This window comes from Haemorhous mexicanus, chromosome 2 (genome assembly GCF_027477595.1).
Source record: "Haemorhous mexicanus isolate bHaeMex1 chromosome 2, bHaeMex1.pri, whole genome shotgun sequence".
Classification (NCBI taxonomy): Eukaryota; Metazoa; Chordata; class Aves; order Passeriformes; family Fringillidae; genus Haemorhous; species Haemorhous mexicanus.
Genome location: NC_082342.1, coordinates 45,048,571 through 45,067,569, shown reverse-complemented (window position 1 = coordinate 45,067,569; position 18,999 = coordinate 45,048,571). Strand labels below are relative to the sequence as shown.

The following is an 18,999-nucleotide window of genomic DNA, read 5'->3' as shown; positions in this document are numbered from 1 at the left end:
CCGTCATCACCAGCCGTGAGCGCTGTTCGCAGGCAGCGCTCCTGGAGCCCGGCCCTGTTTCCATAGGTGCTCACAGACGGCCATTCGGGTGTCACCTCTGCAGCACCTGGTGAAGCACACACATCTCTCCGCTTACTAGCCTCCCCTCACAGGCACCGCAGCATTTTGCCGCCCAGCCTGCCGGAAAATGCTGGGAGTGGGGAGAGAGACAGAGAGGAGCCCACCTCGCCGCGCCCATGCCCGGCCCAGCTCCCGCCCCGCGGTCCCTCCCCGGCCCGCCCCTCACCCGGCACCGCGCCGACCGCGCCCGGCGAGCTCCGGCGGCCCCTCCGCGGCCATGCGGCTCCTCGGCGGCGTCTCCTGCGCTCTGTGGGCGCTGCTGCTGCTCGCCCGCGGCTCCCGTGAGTAGCGCCCGCGGGGGGATGTGTCGGGTCGGGCTGGGCCGGGCCGGGCGGAGGGGCTGGCCCTGCGCCCCTCGCAGCCGCTCTGCCTGGCGGCTGCCGCCACAACTCCGCTGGGCCGACCGAGGCCTCGTCCCGCCGCTGGTGGCCGGAGCGGGGCCGGGGCCGGGGCCGCGCCCTGGCAGCCCCCGAGCACCCCGGGGCGCGGCAGCGGGACGGGACGGCGGTGGCTGGCGCTCTGCTCCCGAGCGGGAGCCGAGGTGGCCCGGCCGGCGTGTCCGGCAGCTGTGACAGAAACGGGGAGGAGGGGGAAACGGTCGGGGTGTTTGTTAAGTAGAAACAACAACGACAGAAGAACCCCCCGGGCGGCGTTTGGGTTGGGGGAGTGAGCGGCCTCAGGGATGCGCGGCTCCGCCCCCGGGAGCCGGAGCGTCCCGGGAGTGTCCGGCCGGGCAGCCCCCGGCGGGGCCGGGAAGGGCCGCTCCCTGCCCCCTCTGGGGCTGTGCTTGGGGCGAGGGGCTTCGGGCTCATGGTGGCGGGGCGGATGGCACAGCCGCTGCGCTTTGTCGCTCTTCTGGCAGGCGCTCGCAGCAGTGCCCCTTTGTAGTGGCCGGTTCTAGCAAATGCACAGCCTTGTGCCCGGGCTCAGAACACTGCAGTCAGAGTATCAGCCTTGACAGGCATGAAATGAACCGAGAAACATACAGGTCTGAGCTGCCGCAGTTGCCTTTTCGGAAGACTGAAGTGTCTTATACGGTGCCACACAATTTTCCAAAGTAAAGAAGCCTAAAGATGATGGGTACTGGGTTAACCTGCTGTAAATACTGCCGAGAAATCTCAGTCCAGCAGTGTTAATGTGCTGTTGTTTAATCTGGTGAAATTGTAATATAAATTGATTTTTAAAAAACAGAATGAGGAATGTAAACAGCTTTATAATTAGCCTTCCAAACAGGAGGGCAAGTTCTTTTTAAAAGGAGCTAACAGGTAACCGGTTTATTGCTTTGCTAAGATCTTATGGCCTCCATTTAACAACAATAGCCTGTCATTTCATGTGATACAAGATTGCACTGATATGTCTTCTATCATGCTGCTTCCTGAGTGCATGTGGTGATTTAACTCAAAATACAGTCACTGCTGTCTCCTGGGGCAGGGGTGCTCTTGTGTAACTCCTCAAACTCAATTGTAGTCCTTCCTCCGTATGCGAGCTTCCTCCAGAGCTCAGTTATGATATGTTGAAAGAAGTTGTGCCCTTTTGAGGCTCAGTTTAATGTATTTCAGTTTAATGTTGAAATAGCTTTTTTTTTTTCCCCTTTGTCCACTTAGAAACTTCCAGAAAGTACTGCTGAGATTTGTGTTGATCTCAGCAGACATTTCTGATTATCTAATCAACACTACAGGAGGAAGTGTGGACCCCATCAAATACTCCAGTATGCAAAAAGTGAAAGTGGCAGATGTGTCTCACTCGCTCTGGTTAATATTTTTGTGCAGACTGGTTATTTCAATATAATGCTGCTCTTTTACTCTGCTGGACAGTTTATTTCTATGTGTCAGTCAAGCCAGTGGAAGAAATGTTATTTAACCAAAATAATATGGTTTAGAAAAAATCCTTCCCACTATTATGTAAAATCCATCTGGCTTCCTGGTACCTGAGTAAGGAGAATCCCCTCTCCCTGTCAGGAAGTGGCCCCCACCCCCTTCCTGTTGTGTTCAGAAAAGATAGCTAGTGACATCTTCCAAGAGCTTACTTGTATACAAAACTACTCACAGTAAAAAAATCAGCAGCAGCCTCCAGGCCTGATATTTTGATTTTAGTGTATCATTGTCTCCCAGAAGAGGTTATATTCATCCTGTTCCAAGATCTCTGCTTTTAACCGTTCCAGCAGCTCAGTTCTTCCTCATCTGGATTTTTCAGAGATTACTGAGCAAGTGGGTGATCTTTCTGATGGACTGCACATTGTCAGTGCTTCTGTACTTTTGGGGTTTTAAACCAACAACAACAGAATGACTTGGGCATAAAACTCCCCTCTGTGTCTGCTATGCATTGAGCTTGAAAAGACAAAATGCCCAGAGAGAGTTTTAAATATGACTTTTGACATGTTCCCAAAACGAGTATGTAAAGCTGTGCTTAGTAAAATTGAGAGTTCATATACCAACATTTTCTGCAGCATAAAGTTTAGCTACCCTAGACATAAAGTCTGTGAGTCCTTAGAAATGAGTTTATCTTTTGTGTAACGGTTGGAGTGAACAAATTGACCTTTGTCACTTGCAGGTAATTGACTGACTATTGGCTTTTGTTTGTGTAGGTTCCTTCTACCAGGGTTCAGCTATGGAGAATAGTAATTTAGTATGTGTCTAAGCTGGAGACTACAGATTCCAAAGAATCTGTGTTGATTTTTGCAGGACCTGGCAAAATCAAGTCCATTTAACAACCTGTCCTTTTCATTTTTAGCAGGTATCAGAGCTATCCCTATCACTCACCTTGTATGTATTTGTCTAACACAAAAGCACAGATCTTCAGTCTCTTCCACTTCAGAAATCCCAATTCCAGCTATGAAACTGGAATTACTGGACTGATTTTGCCCTTTTGAAAGTTTGCTTATCCAAGTTGTCTCCAGTTTGTGACTTCTGATGCGCTAGAGCAACAAAACCACAAGAGGTCCTGAAAGCACTTGAAATGGCAGGCTCTGACAGGGGCTTTCACAGGAAGCACACTTGCCTTCAGATACACCCCAGCAAGCCACAGTTCTGTGGTTTTTTAGCTCTGTCTGTGCCTGACCTTAAACAGAGCAAAACAGGGTTGTTGGACAAAAATCATGTTGATCCTTCATCTCTGTCCTTTTCTGGTATGTGGTGCTGATCCACTTTTAAGTTGGGTATATCCTTGTGTTGGTTCTTTTTAATTGTGACAAATGAAAACAAGAGATCCTTTTTTTCTGTCCCCTCTCTTCTGGGTCACAGGGAGAGTAAACCTAAGCACAGAGTTTCTCTGCTAAGATTCATAGACCTAATGTTGGAGCTGATGCTGTGGCCCCAAGAGCTCTGCTTCTGCTCATGCACAGGATGCTGCAGCTGGCTGCTGGCTGTCTCCCCCCTCCCTTCCTGTGCTAGCCTATGTGTGTCTACACCTGGGTCAGTGTGGATTTCTAACCTTTGCACTCAGCTTCCTGGAGAAGGCCAGATCCCCTCCCTGTTTTGCTTTGGGACAGTTGAACTGTGAAGCCTGTAGTCTGGGATGAGAGGTTCTACTTGTCAGAGCCAACACTGCGTAAAAGCTGTAGTGCTTTTTGCTTTGCTTAACCCAAGAGTTGTGTCTGCCTCTGTTTGAAGTCTCCTGCTTGCCACTGCAGTGATTCATGCAGCTTCAAATTCAAGGGCACAGTCTTAGGCTAGAGAACACTTTGGGAATAGTATCATTTTAAGATGTTCTTTTATCTCCCTTGTCCTCTTCACTACCATGTGTTCCAATGTGGAATATGCTTATGCAAAACTCCATTTAAGGAGTATTTGTATTCTGGAGCCAATGCATGTTACTCAAACTAAGAAACTTACCAGTGTTTGGGTTTGTTTAAGAAGGAAAAAAATAAGCATCTTTTAAGCTGGATAAGGTCCTTGACATATTTCAAGGTGTGCAGTCCAAGCTGATCTGAACTAAACTGAGACAGTCCTGCCTTTACTTCCACCTCTATTCCCTGCCTGTCTCTTTCAACCAATAATATACCAAGCCCTTTCTGCTGGTTAAAAAATTTCTCTGCAGGAAAAAACATTGTGTACTGATGTAATGTCAGTCTTCTGGTGGCTTAGCTTTCTCAATCAGATAATTGTTTAATGTGGGGGAACTTGCTGTGATATAGAGCAGTTTTTGCAGGATTGGGTCCTCTCTGGGGAAGCTTAGTTTAGCAGTGTCCCATCCATTGTTTGTTTGTTTTCCCTAATCTCCCTAATTAAACAGTGTAACATACTTTGCAGTGCTGCCCTCAGTCTTGTTATTGTAGAGATGAGATACAATGAGTTATTTTGCAATTTGTATTTGCAAACTTCACCATTTTGAGACCTTGACTAAGGTTTTGTAAGCATGAAGAAAATGCCCTATTTCTGTGATACTCAGTTCACATTATTTGCTTATCTTTTACACAATATTAAGTGATCAAAACTAAACTGCTTGTCAAAGGCAGAATCCATGACTGATCCTCTTGTATGTGTGTGAATGTCAGTCTGTTCATTCTCTGTGGTTTATCTTTAAATTTTATCACTTCTTTGGAGGTGTGATCCTCCTCAGTCCCATTCCCCACCTGCCAAATGCTCAGTGAATGCAGTAACATGACCTTAGTCCCAAACTGAATAATGTAACTTCTTAGTGGAGCTCATTGTATTGTCATGTTGTCCCATTTAGGGCTAGAGAAGCACCTCTCTTCCTGAAAAGGCCATGGCAAACTTCACAGGAAGAGATAGAAGTGAGAAATTCTTTCTCTTCTGCTGTAGGTGATGCCGGTCAGATGTTATTATTGAGGGAAAGTGCCTGATTTTTTGCCTCTTTTGGTCTCATTTCATCTTAAAGAAGATGAAAACTTGGGACAGGGTTGATGGAGAAGATAAAAGATAGCAGGAGTTTCAATTCATTTGGTGGTTGAGTAGTATAAATGATGTCACTTTTAATGCACTCGGGGCAGGCTGTTGTGCTAACATGCTTTTATATCATCATTATGACTGACTCCTGTCCATGGTAAATTAGTCATTTATATGCCCAAAGCAAGTGGCAGATGCTATACCTTTTTTTCTTCTTCCACCTAAAAGGATCTTACTATTCCTGTGTTTTTAAATGTAGGTAATGAAGAGACAAATGGCACTAAGGACGTGAACAGCACTACTCTGATTCCAGGCAGTAGGTTGCCAGGTAATACTTTTGACATTTCTGTTGCTGTTCCTCAGTAGATCAAGAAAAGTAAACTGTCTTGTAATAATTTGCCCTTTATTTTATTTTACTGAATTGTGAGCAGCTGTAAGGCAGAAGCAGCTGATGGCCACATCTATTCTGGGACAACTAAACATATTTAAGGGGAGCAGTAAAACCCAATTCAATTCTCATATCCTCGGGTACCCCAGAGCAACAGAGAGAGAGAAGTAAAATGGGACAATATTGTGTATAGAACTAGAAGCACCTGGCAATGTCAATTTGCAGTTAAAAGGAGAACCAAGAGGTCTGCTAGATTAGAATTCAGTGATCTTCAGATAAAGGCAAGGTATTTTTTCATTTGAGTCATTTTTGCCTGTACTACTTCAGTCATCTCATTTGCTGTTGGCCGACAATACTTTGCTGGTTAACACACTCTGTCTTGTGTTAATTGCAATACTGACTCACACCCAAATTCCAGGCAGTAGATGTGGCTCCTTTTTACCTGTATGAACATGCAGTCCACATCCAGAGCTCTCCCAGGGTTGCCAAAGTAAGCACTTAGAACCTGGGGAAAACTGAAAGATGTGTTCTGGTTACAGTGTTGGGCCTCTGTGGAAAGCATTCAACCCCAGGCATATCCGTGGCTTATGCTGGGATAAAAGTCAACATATGCAAGAAAGAATGTGTTTGTAATTGTACAATCATAGACCCTTTCTCAAAGACAATTAAATCTGCAACTTTATGTCCCAGTTATGTCAGTATAAGGGTTGATTGTTCAGTAGACAGTGTGGGGGGCTACTTGGCTGTGATTATACCAAACAAAAAGATAAGTAATGCCCTCTGTAATTTGCACCCCCTACCATTTTTTGGTATGAAGATGTAAATTTGGTGCATTTCTTCTTGACCTGACCTTGCTCATAATGTATGCAATTGCAAAGAGCTGTAGACTAGACTTTTCCAGTGGCAAGAACAGCAGATCCATTCAGAGGAAATAGGTGTAGGTCTGCTTCTTGATTGCAGTAGCTCTGTTGCTCTCCTCTTGATCGCTGAAGTTATATGCTTTGTTCTTCAGCCATGCTGAAAAGCAGCAGAGCTGCTGCAAGGCACATAACCCTGCCAGTGTGTGGGAGGGTGCTGTAAAAGATGACTGACTTCAGAGAAAGTAATGATCACAGAATGGGCATTCACAGCAGTGCAGAATGAAGGGAGGAAGGTTTGGGCAGTGACACTCTCAGGAACAGCCCAGTAGATCTTTGTCAGGAGGAAGGGACACTTAATCTATGAAGAGGGATGCAGCAGTGTGGAGAGAAGTGAGTGGGAGAGTGCCTGAGAAGCCTAGAAGCAGGAAGGAGGGACAAAAAAAAGAGAACTGGAAAAGGAGAAGTGAAACAAAGGAGAGAAGGGCAAAACCACTAAGACTGGGTTGTATTTTATGTCTGGAAACCGGTACATTCTTGGGACTTTTTTTGAGTACAGAACTTAAGTATGCAGTAATATGTTTCTCAGACTATCTGTCTGCCCCTACTTGACTGCAGTATATTCCCAGCATCATCCCAGTTTGCAACAGAAATGCAACAAAATGAAAGAAAAGATCAAGGGACAGAAAATGGAACTGAAATAGAGGAATAAAAATACAAAGCTGCCTTCCCTCACAGTGCATAAGTAGGTTAAGAAAATAGTGACAGTATGGCTATTTTACAGCAAACAGAATAAAACAAGACATAGAAGTGGAAAACAACAAACAGAGGATGTGTAAAGAATCAGATGCAAGCTATTTGGGCACTGCTGTGCATACAGTGTTAACTGTTCTTGCTGCAGTGAGATCTGGAAGCATTTTGCAGAGGGATAAAAACCATCTGCTTTGGGATGGGCTACTCTCTGCTGTATTCTCCAGGCACAGATACCCTGAGGACAGTATTGTGGGTACCTTAATTATAGTATGTTAAAATTAAAATGAGTAATACTGATTTTCTTGTTGCCTTTTTTTCCTTGAAGACAATAGCAGTTCACCCAATGCCACTGAATCATCTACACAATCTACAGCAACATCTGCAGGAGGTATGTATCTGTTCATCTGTTCATTACTGTGAACCTAGAAGTTAGTTCCAAACCTAGCCCTTATCATACCAAATTCTAAAGAACAGGCCATCAAAAGTGGATATTTGAGACAGGTGTTACCATTTTAAGGCTGGAAAGCAACATGTAAAGCAACTCTGAAAAGAAGCTATATTGTTTCTCAAATTTAGATACCATACTTCATCAGTAATTATATTTGTGTTGCCATTGAAACACAGGAATCAAAATTAAACTTTGAGGAAGAATTGCAAGAAGTTGGGTTTTTTTAATGTTTATTCTTCATCTTTAAGCAAGCTTCTTCCATTTTCATGAAGTAAAGATGAAGAGGTTGTTATGCAAACACTGCATATCTGTTTAATGTTATTTCACAATAAACAGATCTAGTTTATAATAAAATTTTGAGAGCTTGAGTTTCAAGAGTAGGACTCCATTTCCTTTTACATAAGACTCACAGAATCAAAGGATCATCAAGGTTGGAGGAGAGCTTCAAGATCATCTGTCCAGCCGTCAGTGTAGCACCACCATAATCACCCCTAAACCATATCCCCATTTGCCTCATCCAGGCTTCTCTTGGGCACTTCCAGAGATGGTAACTCCACCAGCTCTCTGGGCAATTTATTCCAGTGCCTCACCACTCTTCCAGTGATTTTTTTTGTACTATTCCCTGGCACAACTTTACGCCATCTCTTTTTGTCCTTTTATTTGACACATGGTTGAAGATACTGATGCTCACGTCCCTACAACCTCATGGCACCTAATACCATAGAAAATAATCCTTAGAGAGCTCATAGCAAAATAGTGCCATTTAAGCTGGTATCAGTCAAGTGGAACAATTGGTCTTGAGTATGTTTTCATTGTTCTAGCACTACTGTATTTCCTTCACAACCTGCCAAAACAACTGTAAGTAAGTTAAAAAAGGGAGTTAAAACATTCATCTCCTGGAAGAACTTTCACAAACAGATTTCACTGCATTAGTAAGGACTGGATAAGAGTTAATGTCATGCAGTTGTTCAGGCTGTGATGCACAGATAGAATATTGCATCTGAGAGAAGCTAGAAACTGGAGCTCCTTTGTGCTAAGATCCATGTGAAAGCAGGGCAGAAACGTTGTGTCTACTTAAGATGCTTTGTGCATTTGTGGAGTTTTATGCTGATCATAAAGTGCCAGCTATGTCATTTCATTTCTAGTACAACTCTTATATTTTGTCTCTGTAATTTCCAGATAAGCTGTGAGCTAACACACTCAGAAGGTGCTTGTTTTTTTTCATTTAAGTATGAAATATTCACTAGAAGAAAAAAAAAAAAAAACCCCAAAGGTCTTTGCAAAGACCTTCCTTTAGATAGCAAGCAAGTGGTGCAGTGTCTCATTACATTGCCTGCAGTGTAGCAGTTCAAGCATGTCTGACTTGGAAAGTCCAGAGATTTCTGTAATCTTCTTGTTGCTTTATGGCCATCCCCTAAGTGTGTGAGGCCACAGTGTTTCACCCACCCTGTGCTCCTTCTGACTTCTGCTCCAGCTCTTGCAGGTTTCTTGGAGAGCTCTGAGTTTTACTAGTTTTGGATAACATTAAAAAGAGGCCTGAGCCCTTTACTGCTAGGCATAGGATAAACCTAACAGAGAGCTGTGCCTTGCTTGCAAGGTTTGGCAATTCCCATCCTTTTGTTTTTTTTTTTTTCCCTCATTAGAAATGTCATAGATTTTAATACAGTGTTCATGTATTTTGGTTATCTGTCTCAACCTCTTCAGAACAAAGACAAGTGGGTATGGGTACTTATTAATTTTGCAGCATATGCTGCTATCCTTTAGTGCTCTAAGCATTCTTATCTATATGCTATGTATATTTTTTAAAATTGATGATTATAGCATAGCTGTTTAATACTTAAACACAGGTAGCAAACTGTGTGAAATATTTGTCTCTTAAAAACAAAGCATCATAAACCTGAACTATATTACTGGCATGCATCCTTTTTAAACAATAAAAAATAACTCAGTCAGGGATTGTTCAGTGCAGTGTTCCATGAAGCCCAGCTGGCCCTTTGGGGAGAACGTAATTAGGGAAATAAAAAAATAAAAGGACAGATGTTGCTAGCAAATATTCTTTCATCTTCACTTTGCTTGTAAAATAGTACAGGTAAGATTTTTCAGAGGTGGAGAAGAACAGATTTGTGCCTGATTCATGTCAGCTTCCCAAATTCTCCAGGTGCCTCAGATAGCCTCCGAATGATGTTTGGAAATGACTGATGCTAAATACATCATGAAAGATAGGTCTAGAGATTAGACAGATTTTACTGTTAAAGTTATATCGCCAAGGGCTGTAATCTTGATTAAGTAAAAAAAAAAAAAAAAAAAAAGGGATTGCTACTGGAAAAGAGAGGGAGGAAAAGTAATGTGCTGAAATTCCTCATAGATGTTTGGATTTTTTTCATCAGGTGTTCCATAGGGTAATTTAATAGCCATGGAATGAGTTCCAACTTTGTGTAACATCACTTTATAATGTTACAGATCTAACAGTTAGCCATTGTATTGCTCAGAAACAGAAGGCTCTTTGACACTCAGAAATCTCAGCTCAAAAACAACCCACAGAAAACTGCTTGACACTTGCATCCAGACTGGTCCTTTTTTTGGTATCACTAATGTTAGGAATGTACTTACCAGGTGTAGGTTCATGTCATGTTACTGTAGATGGTTTCCATGTAGACATTTCCTTGCTTACTTCCTACAATGAGGAACCATTTGGTGTTTATGGATCATTGTGCCTTTGGAGAGTTTTACCTGTCAGTATTAAAATGTGCCCTGAATTTTATCTGCTGTATTTTACACATGCTTCATAGAGGAACTGAATTTTCATAATTGTAACAAGGTAAGCAAATGAATGCAGTGTTCCAATTGTTCCACCTCAATCAATGTTCATTTCAGAGGGTTTTCTGGGTTTATGGCACAATGCAGTTATAACATTAAAGAACAGGAAAACAAATAACATTTACAAAAGAGTCTCTATTTTGGGATTTCAGTAGTTTTAATGCTAAATGTCGCAGAAGTGTTGTGTAGGCTAGTTACTTCCTGCATGTTTACATTATTATATTGATGAGTTTTTTTAAGTTTTTGATGCTCATATCATCACTGGAAGCTGTGATACTTAAATCTTAGCAAAGACACAGTTTTATATGTAGTTCTTCATGTTTTACACAACACAAGTTTTATTCTACAGAAGCATTTTAAATGCTGTATAAAAAAAGGCAGAAATTGAGTATCAGGGTTATGCTAGAATTGAGATGAAACTGTCTTCCAATTTGTCTAATTTTAGTCAATTTCAAGAAAACATGGATATAATTAGATATTTGAAATTCCATATTGAAAAGCTTTCAGGGGGTGTAAAATGAGCCCAGCTTGTGTGAAGCTATAGATACAATACAGAAGTAGACAGCTGCAAAGGAGCTGTTTCTCTCTAGAATTTTTTCATACATAAAAGCTATTTGCATACTACTGTCTGCTTAGAGAAATGTTTAGTTGCGTAACAGAATCATGTTTCTTGTTAGTTGCTTCTTAGAAAAATAAGTAATTGTCTTAAAATCATTTTGTCTGGCTGCCTTCCATGAAAGTTCAAAGGATTTTGCTATAAATAGCAATTTCTATTATTCTTGAGTTTTGTATAATGGTATTTTTATTCTAAACAGTTCATTAGTGTTTTCTGAGGCGGGAAGAGGAAGTGTAAAAGTAAAATAAAAGACACTACGTCAGTGAAACTTGAGAAAAAGTATTCCAGCCTTTGTTTTAGCCTTGGCAAGACTAAATAAATAACTTAAGCAGTACATTTACCTTAGCTGGAATTTTATCATGTTTTATCCTTACCACATAAATTCAGAATTCTCTGTGGTATATTTTAATGTATATGGAACCCTAGTACTGCTAGTGTTTCATTCAAAAGCAAATGAAAGATCAAATCATTACTGAAATTGGGGGGTAGTGTTAGTGTGCAAACCCTGTTCTTACCAGAAAAGCTTTGTTGAAAATGTAAGCACTTCAAATCAAAAGTAACTCTTGAATTTTATTGCATTTTAACATCTTGTAAGTTAGGCATGATTCTGTGGAACTGGGTTGTTACCAAGAAAAAAAAAACAAAACAAAACAAAAACTGATTCACCTAAAAGTCATCATATATTATCCAGGTTTTCTCTATAGCCTTTCCTTTAAATAATTCTTGACCTTGAGGCCCAGAAATCTGAAGTTAGACCTTCACAGAGGAAAGTCTGTATGCAAGCCTGGATACCATGCAGTGGCATTTTCATTGTTACTCTGTCATTCTCTTTGGGCATGATACATGTGGTCTTACTCAGTGAGTGTACAGTTGTTTATTTTGATGAATTTTTCTGCATGGTATCACAAAAATTTCCAGGAGAGTCCAGCAGTTCTACTCATGTGACCAGTACCAGTCAGCCCAACACCACCACCACCACCATGTCTGTGATCCTGACAACGCAGCCCACCAAAACCAGCCAGACAGCAACGCCCACCACAGCCTCACCAGTCACATTGCCACAAGGCAACATTACAGTGGTGACCACTTCTAAGACTTCCTCCACTTCTGTAACAGGTGAGTTTGCAAGTTCAGCAAGGTCATAAAGGCTTGGATGCATGTTCACATGGGTTGTAGAACAGTTTGTTTTACATAGTGTAAAAAAAAAGAGAAGGTATTTGCATGGTAAAAAACAAGACTAAAGTGGGAATTCATTACTAACCTGGATAATATTGCTCTGAGCACTCCACTTACTGAGAGACCTGACAGGTTTAGGGAAAAGGAAAAAAAGTGCAAGTGGTCTTATCCAGCAGCCACCAGCAAGGAGATCAGCAATGCAAAGGAGAAAGCCTCGATTTTGAACACGACTTTTGTGTTTGTTCAGCTCTCCTTTCTGCAGTTTATTTGAACTCATCTCTAATACTTCCTTTTTCACAGCTGACCTGTATCTCGGAATATGTCTACTGGCTTGGTAAAATGACTGAGTTCTGTTAGCAATGTAATGAATGTTACCCTAAGAGAATAGAGCATGACTGTGCATGAGTCACCCCTTATGTAAAAGTTGTCAAATACAGTTTAACTGTACCTGGTAATAGAAAAACAGTGAGTGCAGAATTCAGTATTTCCTTGCACTTGGCTGTGTTCCCATCACTTCATGCTTGCACTTCTGAACACATCAGGAGTGCTCACGTATCTGTGAAGCGTCATTGGGTGGGTGAAGGTGTCACCAGAAGAACTTTAAGTTGATCATGTAACACTCATTGTAGCAAGTACAAATAGAACTGGGCACAGACTGGTCTTTAGGTGGGAGTTTGTAGCAGATGTAACCAGTTCTAGCAGTGAAACAGCTGTGGCTTATCTGGGGCCATGTTGTCTCTGTCAATGTTTGTGTTGGGCTGCAGAGCTGATCTCACTTGGGACTGTGAGGGTACAAGGTAAAGCAATCCCAACAGCTCCTTGCCACCAAGTGTTCTGCTCCCACTACACTGACGGACTTGGAGGCTGTTGGGCCCCCTCATGCAGGATGACTCAGTATGCTCATCTGAATGAAAGCAGCTTCCTTTTATGCTTGGGCTCATTTCAGGCCGCCTTAGTGAGTTAAACTGGTTCATGGGGAGTATGAAAAACACTAGAACTGGCCTAAGAAGGGCAGGAGCACTATGTGTAGAAGGAGGGGAGAGCAGGGGAGAGAAAAGGCGGGGGGAAAAAGGGAGGTGGAGAGAAGGAGCAGTTGGTCTTGCAAAGACAGCAAGCAGTTCGACCAGCTGTGCCCATGTCACCAGAATATGGCACTTAAAACCAGAGCCCTACATTTCTGTGCTTGGCTTGTGTCTTGTCAGTTGATCTTGGTTAAATTTGTCTGTGTCTTTAGGTGATAAATCAGTGTTGAGGGCATGATGTTGAGTAGTCTCTCAAAATACTCTTTTGCAAGCTCTGTAAAATGTGCCTTTTATTTTCTTCTTTTCAGCCACATCAAAATCAGAGGCTGTCGTAGTCAAAACCTCCAGATTTGATGTGGGCAGTTTTGTAGGTGGCATTGTGCTGACTCTTGGAGTCCTAGTCATTCTCTACATTGGATGCAAAACGTACCACTCCAGAAGAGGCATTCAGTACAGAACCATGTAAGTTCCCAAGGGTTTGTCCCTTGGCCATTTATTACTTTCTTGAGGGGGCAAAAGGAAAACCAAATTGGTAGAATGAACTCTGTTGCATTTGTTTAATGTACATTATATTAATATCATTAAGAGATTTAACTCTGATGTCTTTCACTACTTCTGCCATTCCTCATATGCCTCTCCTCTGTGTGGTTTTTTCCTCTGATCTATTTTATAAAATAATTCTATTCTTTTTAAAGGGATCCTTGTCTTTTAGGTAGTCCATGAATAATTAACATTTCATTGAAACTTTCTGCAGTTTACAAGATTTCTTCTTTCTCCTAGACTGTTTATTCATTCTTTGGTGTTTTCCTCCCCCTTGCCATTAATGTATAGTGAATTCTAATCAAAGTTTCTTATCCTTACCAATTTTTTATTGTACCATCTCACTTGCTGTTTATGCTCATCTCTACTCCAGACTTCAGGACTCACCCACATTTAGTGTAAGAACTAGGTTGCTTTACTTTTCCTCTTCAGTGTCATCCATCTCAGTCAAGAAGCTTGTTTTAAGTGAGGTGATGTCATTACAGTGTTGGGATAGTGGTGTTCAGGCCTTTTTTTCTCTCCATCTTGACTCCTCCTTACTGGTCATGGAATGAAGCCAGTCCTTGCTGCACCTTTACCCAAAGTGGTGTTTGTGAATGGGTATTGTAAAATTCACATCAGGAGCATCTTCAAAACAAAGGGAACCTGCTGCTGAGCTTGTGCAGTGGCTTTGATTAACTTTACTAATGGTTATAGGTAAGACAGATAGGATAAACAGGCCTGAGAATCAGCTGATGTAAGACTGCATGAATGAGATGTGAAAGACAAGGTGTTCAGCTAAATTCAGGCTTGGCTCAAAGAGGACTGTAACTCCCAGATCAGTGTGTCCTTACTCCTTCCTAGCAAGGCATCCTCTGCTCACAAAAGAACCTTCTCAGCAGTGTCTGGGTGGCTCTTTCTCATGTTGACTGTTGCTTGTAGTGCAGAACATTAATTATTGTGTTTCTGTTACAGTGATGAACACGATGCCATCATTTAAAGGAGACTTCAGAGAAGACAGTGTTGGAAACCCACCCTGTCATAGCTGTTCTAACTACTGAAAGAGTTTCTTTCATAATGATTATCACAGTCTCTAAACCTGTCTTGGGTATTATCCTGCAAAATGTTGAGAAGCTTTTAAACATCCTGATTTTTACATTGGCTCTTGTAAGATGAACTCAGCACTTTGTAGAGACAGTGTTTTCTTTTTCCAGTACTTGTGACCAGATTTAGAGAAAATCACATATTGAGTCATTTTAAGGTACACAGCTTTCTGAAGCAGCTAATTACTAGCACAGGCAATTGCATCCATGCAATTCTAAGTTCAGGGGTTTTTTTCTAAAATTTTGTATTAAATTGTATTTATTTTGAAGTTTGATGTGAATGTTAGTTTAGAAATTTCAGGTTTTGAACAACTCAGTTAATTTTTAATAGGCTTCAAAGGAGGTGTGGTTAGATAACTATATAGAAGGTGATAATGAGTACTCTAAATGTCAGTCATTAGCTCACCAGTGGGCTGCAGATACTTTCCTTAATAGGCTGTATAAAGAGAGTAGCTGCAGGAAACATGGACAGAGTGGAAGTTATCCATCCATAACCCTTTTCTCTAAAAGCATCTTTTTTTCTAGCATGTTGTAATAAAGCTTGTGCAATTGAAAATTTAATGCAAATGGAGAAAAGTAATTTTGCCATTATAAATATAAAAAAATTCTAAATTTGGCCTTTAGGTGGAAGGTAGCAATCATTTGGCTCTTGGTTTTTATTACTATGAAGCTGTCTGCAGTGTTTTAGCAGCATTTGATAATAATTCAAAGTTGTATAAAGAAGGGAAAACCTATAAGACAGCATTTTAGCAGACTATAAACTGCATTTTCAAGGCTGTTTTCAGAACATGGTCCTGCTGCACAGATGAACAGAGGTCTGGTCAAAAGCCCAGCTGAAGGCACTGGGGCATCTCTGAGCACACCTTTATCTGAAGGCACAAATGCTCTGGGGGTCCTGTGCAGGATGGCTGGTGCTGTTGCCATGTCACTTCTGCAGGTCCGCTCAGGTAAACCTGCTGACTTCAGCAGATGGGCTCCTGACTTACACTGCTGTAAGGAAAACTAGAACAAGGATCAGGAAACACAGGCCTGCATCTCTTTAAGTCACTGAATGATTGTTCAGTCTTGCTCAGGCTTCACTTGTAGACCCGCCCCCGTTGAAGACAGTTGGTGTGTGGGGTTTGATTGTCCTGCTTACTGCTGGCACCAGTGCCTCATGCTGGGCACAGGGGACTTGGTGACAGGTGAGGAAAGTCACAGTGGGAACTGCACACAGGTCTCTTCGGGGCTGGGGAACAAGTCATCAGGGAAAATGTAACTACTCTGCAAAAGATTATTTTCTTAAGCAATTGTTTATTCTGACATGCAATGGTAAAGTGGCTATATGGGGGTTTTTCCTTTTTCACATGGAATGGTAAAACTGTTTCCAAGGCACAGGCAACTCCAGCAAACCATGGCTAATGAGTCATCAACCAGCTACTCTCCTGAAAAGGGGGTAAACAGGGCTGTTTCATTTTTTTACTGTGTTTGAGGGTCAGGGGAGAGAGACTGATTCGAAGCAACTTTTGTATTTTTTCTTAATTGCATTGTTTGATGGAATATTACTGGATTTGACTTGAAGAGTTATGGAAACAATTCTTTCATAGAAATGTAATTCCTTATTTTGTAGAAATTAAGATAGTTAAGTGCAAGTCAGTTACTGGGATTGTCTCACCTCTGCTGTACAGACAAATAAAATTTAATCTTTGGAGTTACTACATTAATTTCAGTTGAATTTTTAATTTATTATCTGGTTTTGTAATTCCCTCAGGCCTTTCCACAGTCATAACCATTTCATAAGAAGCATCCACTATATATACTTTTAAATGCTAGAATACCAGACCTGGTTCATTTCTGCCTAGTTCAATAATTTTTACTTTATTCTGTAATCTAATTACTACAGTAAAGCAAAAGTATGTGCTTAAGACTTCAGAAGTGTCAGTGCAAACATAAAACCAGGCCTCCTTTCAGGCGTGTGGAACCTAGACAAAGGGCAGTGCAATTGATGAATTTTACCTTGTCTTTGCTTTCCAACAGGAAGTGAAACCCCAGCTTTGTTACTGATTGATTTATAAAGGGAGCTGTTGCTATGGTCGTTCAGCTCTTCCTTAACTTGAGTTTACGAATACTTGTAAAGATGATTCAATTGTTTCTAGTCCATCTGCTGTGTGTGTGTGTTTTCTTTCAGTGCTGGTGGCTGAGCAAAGCAGTTCCTAATTCCGACTGCCTTAGGAGCCCCTCTGCTGACACATCAAGGAATTGCATTTGCAGGGTCACGTTTTAAGCCCAGCACCAGCATTCAATTCATTATTGCAGCTCTTTCACACAACCCCTATACAAACATTTTACCCTTCATATTCATGTGTTTGTGCTTCATGTTAAAATGCTTTTATTTAATACTACAGGCTGGGGGAGTCACTCACTGACTACAGAACATGGGTGGCTTAAGTTAGCTTTCATAAGTGTTACTTTTGCCCTTCAAACACATCAAGATCAAACTTATAGTCACATATCAGGGCTGCAGCATTCTGCCTTCATCCCACAGGTCTTTCCTTTTCATGCAGCTCTCTTTTAGCCTGTATTCAAGTACCAAATCATAGCACTTCCAGCTTAATTGGTTTGATGGGGCTCTGCATCAGAGGCTTCAAGGCAGTCTGGAAATGCACTGCTATACTTGTGTTTTTATTAAAAAAGAAAAAGCCCATACTGTTTAAGCAAGATACTGCTGTGATAATATTCAGTAACTTGAACATTATCCTTTTGTAAATATTTCATACCTTTCTTCTTTGTTCAGAGCTCTTACCTACTCATGCCCACTCCATTTTTGCTCTGAAAAGTTACATAGCATTTTTAACATGCTTTGTTGAAAAAGATGTAAGTAACAATGTGACAGTATTACCAAAAGCAAAGTGGAAGGGCATCAGAGACTGGAAATTGCCTAGAGAACTCAAGAGGTTAAGAATTTAGCTGTGATATGGAGGCAGAGGGAATGAGAATGAACCTGTGGAGAAAGTAAATGCATTTTCTAGACAGCACTGAAGGAGTCCCAATTGGTGGTCCTCACAGCTGGTGTGTTATTTTCAAAAAATGTTTGTGCTCCAGCTGGGAATACTGCTGTGCTCCAGACACAGGATGTATGCAATACCTCTTCTGTCTGCATCCCACAGCAAGTCTGACCACTAAACTCCTATGATCCTGAAGTTCACATCTTCCACACCCTCTAAGCCTTGCTTAGACAGCAAACACATGCTGTCACCTCATGACAAGCCATGGGGCTGAAACACTGATATCCAAGAACTTGAGCTGCTCAGTCAGCAGAGCTGCACAGGATGCTGGGGGTAGGGGCTTATTTATTGTTTAACCCAGTCAGAGCTCTGGAAAAAGCTTTTAAAGAAGGAAGTTGATGCAGAACGAAGTGTGAGCACGGTCAGCTGGTTCACAAGTGACAGAAATCACTTGACCCTCTCTCAGTGAAACACTAGACTGTTACCCATGGTTTAACCTTTTGCCAGGGTTGTTTGCAATGTGCTACGGACAAGCCGGACTAGAGCTTTCTTGGACTAGTCCTGAGGAGAGCCTAAGTGCTCACATGCACAGCATTATCAATCAGGGCACCCAGTCATTATAGCAGGGTGTAACAGAGAGTCATAACCTACATCAGCCTTCCTGCCAAACTAGGTCACAGAGTTTTACCCACTACTTTCTAGATCAAGTTCTTCCACTTCTCAAAGCAATTCAGTTGCCTAGTGCAGAGAGCCAGTGCTGTTTGAAGCTGCTATTTGAAGGGCTATTCAAACATTCAGTGATGGGCTCACTGCTGTGTTGCAGGACCTGAGGGAGATACACACAGGCATCACAAATGACACTGAGCACTTTTTAAAGCACTGAATATCCTCTCATCTGATTTATGTGTAGTTAATTGCAGTGTCTGAAAAACTTTCACCCCACACAGTTCTAAAGAAAAATGCATTGCTTTTTAAGCAATGCATGTTAATTCCTATCCTCTTCCCTGCTCAGAAACAAGGTGTACCTGCTAGCAACTCCACACTCTTTAGGCGAGCCTGACCTCACCAGCTCCCCTTGCAGGTTCATCTTAATCTGTAGAAAGTACACTTGGTTCTAATATTCCTAATTTCTCACCTGGAACAAATTAATGAAATTTCAAGTCCTGAGCTTTCCTACTTAAAACATTGTCAAGGTTGTGAAACCTTTCACAACCAAGAAGGTTGTGAAAACTTCTTAAGTTGTTACACAAGACAGAAGAGCTTTTAGAGCCATTTCAAAACCAGGAAAGGAAAAGCACATGAATCAAAGCTGTTTAAAACTACATGCTAGGTTTGAAACATTAACTTTTTTA

At 41.7% G+C, this 18,999-nt stretch overlaps 1 protein-coding gene across 1 annotated transcript; it reads left to right on the top strand.

Annotated features, from left to right (window-relative positions):
- Positions 1 to 276: 276 nt before the first annotated feature.
- On the top strand, positions 277 to 16,366 carry TMEM123 (transmembrane protein 123). The gene is made up of 6 exons (XM_059838612.1): positions 277 to 401; positions 5,224 to 5,292; positions 7,288 to 7,350; positions 11,762 to 11,959; positions 13,350 to 13,503; positions 14,536 to 16,366. Exons 1-6 carry the CDS (start codon positions 338 to 340, stop codon positions 14,558 to 14,560), a joined length of 573 nt encoding a protein of 190 aa, XP_059694595.1. The 5' UTR covers positions 277 to 337; the 3' UTR covers positions 14,561 to 16,366.
- Positions 16,367 to 18,999: the final 2,633 nt, after the last annotated feature.